The following is a 7,713-nucleotide window of genomic DNA, read 5'->3' on the forward strand; positions in this document are numbered from 1 at the left end:
TGGGCTAGGGTTCCCCTCCAATGAACCTACAACCCCACCCCTCCTGCCCCTCCCCCCACTGGGACTTACTTGCTTGGCTCCGGCAGTAGCAAACACTGATAAAAGTGGCTGCACCCAGAACAGCTTGTGGAATGGAGGTTGAGAAGGCTGGCTGGCTGGGGGGAAAGAAAGTAAGGGGCTGGGGTGGAAATAGCCCAGTGTGGGGCAGGGTATGAAAAGAGCAGCCCCAGGGTTGAGGCCAGTGGCTAGGTTCTCCCAGCCCAGGAGCTGCACAGAGAAAAGTTGCATGCACTGGTTGGACCTAAATCGAATACGTTTGATACTACGTAGATCCAGATTTATCTTAAACCAGGTTCTGTAATTTTTAGACCAGTTTGTTTTCATGGAACTTCTGTACTGTTAGAGGTTTAGACTGATTGCTGGTCACTGAGACTGGCTCTGTAAGTGTAAGGTCAGCACTGAAACAAGCTAAGTTTAAATCAGGAAGTCATTCTGCATCCAGTTTAATCTCCTGAAATGTCTGTAATTAGTCAGGGTAATTGCGCAATTAATGAATTAGTGGTGCAATATCTGTAATGTGTAGAGGAGGCCTCAAACACAGACAATTCCAGGTTATCTTACTTTATATCAGTGTTTCGCAACCTTTTTAGACTCAAAGCATTTCTCAGAAAATGCCAGCTCTTAGTTTCACTTGTATTTTTCACAATGGAAAAATAAACAGAGCAATTCTTCTGGTGTAAAGAACTCAGAAAGACCATAACAGGTCAGGATGTTTTACACTATAAATTCCTATTTGAAATCCCTGGGTTTATCTTGTCAGTCATATGTAGGTGTTGACCCACTTAACAATGCTAATATTGAGTGGCATCTTGCAGTACCCTTAAAAGAATCTCACAACACCCTACTTAAGAATAACTGCTCTACATCCAAGTCAGTTGTTTCCTCCTTCCTATTGCCTGGATGCCGGCAGAAGCAGCACTGGGAATACAGAAAAGATAGTCTGTCCTTAGTTCTTGTGCATGACACCATCGTGACCTGAAGAGCTAGAAGAAATTGAAGGGGAAGTTCTTAGCCCCTACAGTCTTGGGCTAAAGCAAATTCAGTTCAGACAAAATCTTCAGAAAATAGAGGTACTATAATTGCTAGCAAGTCTTTAGTAGAGCATAGCTAAATTAAGATTTATAAATTTTGGCTGAACTTGGTGGAGAGGCAGGGTTTACACGAACTGTACATGGTATCACCAGCAGCCTAAAGCCTAGTGAAGTTTTAGAAACTGAAAAAAGGGATCTTAAGATGGGAAGTGCTCAGTAAACTGAATTTGAGTGCAAAGTAATAAGTAGTGCAGAATCAACTGCTATTCACTGACTAGTCTCATGTAAGAGCCACGCTCATGAAATTCCACACTGGAAGAAGCATAATGAAGTTTTTTTGCTACAAAAATTTTGCAAAGACAGACAATACTCATTATTTCTGTGTTCCTGTAGATCAGTAAGCATCCTGAAGTACAAAATGATATGAAGAAGTATGATTAACTATTACAATTTCCAGGATATGGACAAAAATATGTATACTAATGATTTAATCTCGTCATACAAGAAAGCCAAAAAGCAACAGAAAATAATCAAGTAGGATTATAACACCAAAAGAAAGGCTGTATTACCTTTTCCAGAAACTACTTCTTTCTCATGTCTCCATCTAAATCCAAACTGTTAAAAAGATAAACACTGAAATTAAGTTCTGAACAGTCAAAAACATTCAGAAACACAAAAATGAAATTTCAAATGCTTGACGTCCCCTCACAGTCAGTCATTCTCAATTTAGCAAAATATTAATCCCTCTTGTTCATTAAGAAACTCCCAGATTTTGGTTATCTTACTGTCCACTGAAATGCGATTCAGTAATCAGCACTGAATCAACGGTGTCCAAAATTTCTTGTTAGCAGGAAGAAATTAAAAGAAATTACAAGAAAAAGATTTTAATTCTTCTTTGCATTTCTACACTGAAAACAACGTGGAAACCATTGAAACTGAAAATGGAACTCTGTTTCAGCAGTCCATTTTCTACTTCTTCCACACAAATGTAAACAAAAATAAATGTATCTAACATATTTATTTTTATTTCTAGATTTTATCTATACGAAGATAACCCAGTCCCCTTTTGCTGAGAAATGGACCTGTGCCTGTTTTTCAGACTACAAATCGGCACTACCACCCAAGGGAAGACGGAGTCCAGCAAGCAAGCCAGACTGAAATCAGAAAAGGAGGTAACACAGAGAGAACAGTCTATTCTAATTTAAAAAGCTGGGAGTGAGGAAAGAAATCAAGATCATATCATTTACCTAGAAAGAAGGAATTTACCGTCTTTAAGTGTCTAGGAATTTCACATTATGACAAAAAAAAAAAAAAGTAAAATTCTCTTGTGCCCAGAGCCATGTTTCCACACGTGTTTACATAACAACTGGATGACAAAATCCTCATCTTGACTGGGCCACTTGATGGGCTCTATGGTGTAAATGTTTACTGCTAATAAATAAGTCAGAACATACACACTCGGTATTATATGTATGCATGTATGTGTATACACACACACACACGAGAATGTGCATATATACATGTATACACATACATTTATACATACTATAAATCATCAAGAAAAAATGCATGGCGTTTTGAACACAATATTACCAGTACATATAAATTGATCTGCACAGTATCAAACTCAGAAGTAATGTGAAGTTTTCTCTGGCCTTATTTACAGCAGCATACTTTCTACCATAATTCACTTTGACTATAGGATCAGTAAGTCCAGGCATTTTTAATTTTGTATCTTGTTATGCTGTAGAAAAAATACTTCAGACCTGCCTGTTTAGAGGTTTCATGGTTAATATCAGTGGTCCAATGAATTATGAATAAGAAACAAACAAAAAAAAAGTTACCAACAGAACTGTCTAGAGCAATAGTTGGGGGATGTGTTATCCCCCTCTATTCAAATGCTTGTCCTTCACAGCTTTAGTTTTGAAGTGTATAACAGGGTGGCCTACTCTTTAGAGTTATGGAGGGTCAGCAAACGCTATAGAACCAACTAAGAAATGATCAGGTGTTCCCTTAAAGGGCTGAAAGAGCTGTGATAGAGGTACAAGCTCCTGCAGTAAACCCTGAAGCCAGGGGGGAGGGAAATCAACTGGTGTGGGGACCCATCCTGAGGCAGCGGTGAGTCCCCACACAAGCTCATTTGCCCCAGGCCCACCTGCCGTTGGCCCCAGCCAGCAGCACCAGCCTCCTGTGATCCAGGAGGCAGATTGGGGTCTTGAACCCCCAGGAGCAATCTGGCACAGCCCCCACAGCCCTCCAGGGGGTACGGATGAGCTTCCAATCTGCCTGCTAGATGACAGGAGGCTGGTGATGCTGGCTGGACACAGCCTGTGCTGGAAAGATTGGTGCTGCCATTGGACCCAGCCTCCTGTCATCTGGCAGGCAGATTGGGAGTTCGCCCGTTCTGTGGGGAGGGCTGTGCTGGATTGCTTCTGGGGGTGCAAGTCCCCAGTCTGCCTCCTGGATCACAGGAGGCTGGTGCTGCCAGCTGGGGCCAGAAGCACCACCGATCTTCCCAATGCTGGCTATGGACAAAACCGCAGTTTCAACAGAACGAAACAGAACAGTGCTTTCGAAATGAAACTCAAAACGAAACATTGTTCCATTAGAACGGAAGTTGAAGCAGAACAATGTTGTTTCACATGGCTCTAATGTGAAGTAATTCTTCCACTCTACTCATCAATGACAAGGTCTAAGCTAGATACTGTGCCCAGTTTTAGGCACTTCACTTCAAGAAGAAATGGATCAACTAAAGGCAGTTCAGAGGGAAGAAAAAAAAATGATCTTGAAAACACGAGTCATGTGAAAAGACTGAAACAATTGGCTTTACTTATTTTAGAGGAGACTTGAGCCACCGTAAAAGTCTTCAAATATATACAAGGTGACAAAGAGGGAGGTCATCAACTATTCTTCATATCAACTGGGAAGCAAAATGAGGGGGAGGAGGGAGAAGGGGAGGGCAGCTCCTCAAGTTGCAACAAGGGAGATGTAGGTTAGATATCAGCAGGGGCAGATCTGGGGGTAGGGGTGCTGGATGGTACAGTTATACATCTCTTTGATTCCTGCTCCACTCAAAGTTTAAAAACAAACTCCTTGGCAGGGACACTTACATTTCTATTTAAGGAGGGAGTCAATTGACTTCATTATTATGTCATTATTATCTACTTGGCTTCTGCTGATCTCTTTACTCCATAGGTATTAACAACCCTATATATTCCACTATCCTTTCCTTCTACAATTCTCTTAGTAATGTTTCTCTGCTCACTTGCTAGGCTAACCAATAAATGTTTGCCACTATTTAGGAATGTGTATTGGGTGGCTTTATTCCTAGGGGACTTAAACCCACAACAAATCAGAGATAGTGAGCAGGGTCAGGGCTGAAAGCATGCACAGCTATTTAATGGCAGTGGTGCATGGGGCAGCATGAAGGGCATTAGCTGGTGGGGCAGCATGAAGGGCAGCAGACAAGATGGTGGCTGCCCCTTTATCACTCCCCCCCTTTGCTGGGATGGGGCATCACAAAGGGCAGCCAGAAATCAAAGTGCCAGCCAACCCCTCATTCCTGCTTCTCCACAGGACATCTCTGTGAATCAGTGCTGAGGGGCAGGGCCAACATGAAATGCCCACGAAAGTGTCTCTGTGCACTGTGAGCAGGCCATGAAAAAACACTTTGTCTTAGTGTGATTTATTTCAGTGACCCTTTCCTGGGTTATTCATTGAGGCAAATGATGGAAGTTGAGCCAGTGGTGTACCCAGGGCAGCAAAAAGCCAGGTATGGGCAGACCCAGAGGGGCTGGTCTGAAATTGGGTGCAAGGGGGGGTTGGAAGCAAAAGTGATTGTGGATAAGGTGGACCCCAGGGGGTGTGAGGGACTTCAGTAAGGTTTGGGTTCTCATAGGGGCAGGGGGAGGACTCACAGGGGTGTTAGGAGGATGGCAAGAGGTCAGAGGGGCTAAGACATGATGGGGATGAGTCTGCAGGGTGCAGTAGGTTCAAAGTGGTATCAAGGGGGAAATGGAGTGGTGGTTAAGTATGGGGGATGCGTGGGATAACAGAAGACAGAGTACAGCCAGGAAGCATTTTTTGGTGGCAGGGTAATACATAAAGAGCAGTAATGGACACTTTGGGGCAATCATAGAATGTCTGGGGGACCCATATGTTGGGGTGCAGGGAACAGCTCTGTCCATGGCCAGGTTGGGGGTTAACAGCTGTACTCTCCTGGCACAAAGTGCCCTATTCCACCATAGTGCTAGCAGTCAGCCGTCTCCAAACTCAGTTATATTTATTTTTCCTTGGATCTTAAACAGGATAATATAGCCCTAAAAACTCTACCTAGCATATTAGTAAAGCTTCTAGTTTCTCTTCAATTGGAGAAAACAATGCATTGTGTTATATGATGATTCATCACAACACCTGCACCCACCTTTCCAAAATTCTAGATCCTCCCAAGGCCATCAGTTAAAAAAATCCTAACATTCAGGTCAGTTTTAAGCACTGGAACCGAGTACATAGTGGAATCTCTATTAGTGAAGGCATTTAAGGTGAGGTTATACAAATAACAGTCAAGAATGCATTGGCAATTGATCCTGTCTTGGTGCAGAAGGATGGACTGACTGGGTGATCTTTTAAAGTTTCTTCCAGCCCTATTTTCTACAATTACATTATTACCATAAGAGAAAAAAAGCACGATGTTCTCATGCAAAAAAATGCTGGATCCTAACTAACGAAAAGCCATATACTGAAAACCTGATCTTTGGCAATTTGTTTAAATTCTTTGTACCTTAATCATCCCAGCTGGAAAATTGGGCAGAGTGACATAATCAATATTCAAATGTTCCATCTGTACTGAATTTGACTAAGTAAATGCTTTATAAAGAAGTTCCTTAACAGTGCCAGCTTAAGTGAATGTTTTCTCCTTTTAATTATCACATTATGGAATTTAAGACAATATAATTTGAACAATAAACATTTTTTTCTTTTGAACAATTGTATGATAAACACAAGACAACATTACATATTATACTATTTATACTGACAATGTGCTAGGAAGGAACAGCTTGCACTTGGCCTACTCAGCAATCTGCAGTGCAGTCTAAGTAAGTTTCATTTGAGCTGCTTATGCTTTCAGCTAGCAAAAAAAAAAAAAATCAATTGTAAAATGTACAAACTGCATTAAACAGTTCATTAAAACAGAATGGAAAAATGTTTAAGATCCCTGAAGAAACCTGGATTTCATGGTTTTTAATCTGTTTTAAAACAACCACAGTCTAACTAATGTACTGTTGCCTGTTTAAACAGAGACTTGTAGAACACTGTTTCCAGATAAACAAGTGGTAGTAAAATGTCTGAATTATAATCATCCTGATGTCCTGCTTCAATGAAATGTTAGCTACAAAGCTCCATTGTAACAACTTAAACACTAAGATGCAAATTATGTCCTCCTGTACATACAAACAACTTTCATTGATTTCATTTAACTGCTTCCAGAAAACCAACAGACAAGCTAGGTTCAAAGCTTTTTTTATTCCTATATTTGTAAGAGAGTTAGGACTCTGCAAAGTTAACTACTGAATTTCCAGTACAGGATAGTAACCTGTTCCAAGTAATTTGTTTAGCAATTAAACAAAAAGGGTTTTCATTTCCTATTATTGGTTTAGGCGATTCAAGGAAATAAGAGTCCTGGCCTAAACTCGCCTCCTGTACCCTACTGCTAAGTACAGCCCTTACTATTTTTATGTTTAAATCTTTAAAATATTTTATGTATAAATTTTTAAAAGTTCAATAAAACTTTGTTTCTCACACATTTCCTGCATCATCACAACTACAGCACTCCAACACTACTACAGGGGGTTTTTTATTACAAAAAAAGTGCAGTTACTTTTTTATTATGTAACTTTGGTGTTACCCACCTTATTTTAGATCTCCATTTTCATGGGAAAAAAACCTCACTTTATACAATGGAAAATCTAGTGGCCTGTTTCCTGTTGCAGTGGAGGGAACAGCTGATATAAAAGTCTTTTTACTGGTGCTGGACTAGGGATATAGCACCTCCAACATCACGTTCTTGGTTTCCAGAAGGGAACCCTCCATTTCTGAACCACAACAGTCCCATGTGCTTCCTATGTGGTGGACCCTTAACTCTTTTGGTCTTGGGTTTCACTAAACTCAAAGATAAATAGGCTTAACTTTCAACTCATGTAGTTTTTGATTCTATGCCACCAGGGAACTAAAGCAAATCATAAGACACCCACTTGCTGAGTAAAAAAGCTAATAAAAACTAATAAAATGTTAGGCCTCATTAAGAAGGAAACTGAAAACAGAAAATATTATCAGACCACTGTACAAAACTATTGCATGTTCACATTTTGGATACTGCATGCAGTTCTGATTTCAACATCTCAAAAAGGATGAATTAAAAAAGATACAGAAAAGGGAAAACAAGATGATCAGGAATATAGTGTAACTGCCACACAATACCTATTAATAGAGCTGTCAGGGATGTATTCTTTGGCACCTCTAAGCCAGTGATGCTGAATGCCATGGAGGGTATAACAAGGGATAGACGAGTGTTGACCACGGGGTTGGCAACCTTTTACTCAATGTGGGCTACTCCTTTCAACCA

General features: G+C 40.6%; 1 protein-coding gene across 2 annotated transcripts in view; it reads right to left on the bottom strand.

The window, feature by feature from the left end:
- LOC109324080 (protein FRA10AC1) overlaps nucleotides 1-7,713 on the bottom strand; it is a 50,949-nt gene that overhangs the window by 24,022 nt on the left and 19,214 nt on the right. For both annotated transcript variants that reach the window (XM_019555920.1, XM_019555919.1), the window contains exon 8: nucleotides 1,661-1,706. In XM_019555920.1, the coding sequence (XP_019411465.1) occupies nucleotides 1,661-1,706 (46 nt within the window). The remainder of the gene's footprint in view (nucleotides 1-1,660; nucleotides 1,707-7,713) is intronic.

This window comes from Crocodylus porosus, unplaced genomic scaffold, assembly GCF_001723895.1.
Source record: "Crocodylus porosus isolate Cpor-Errol unplaced genomic scaffold, CroPor_comp1, whole genome shotgun sequence".
Classification (NCBI taxonomy): Eukaryota; Metazoa; Chordata; order Crocodylia; family Crocodylidae; genus Crocodylus; species Crocodylus porosus.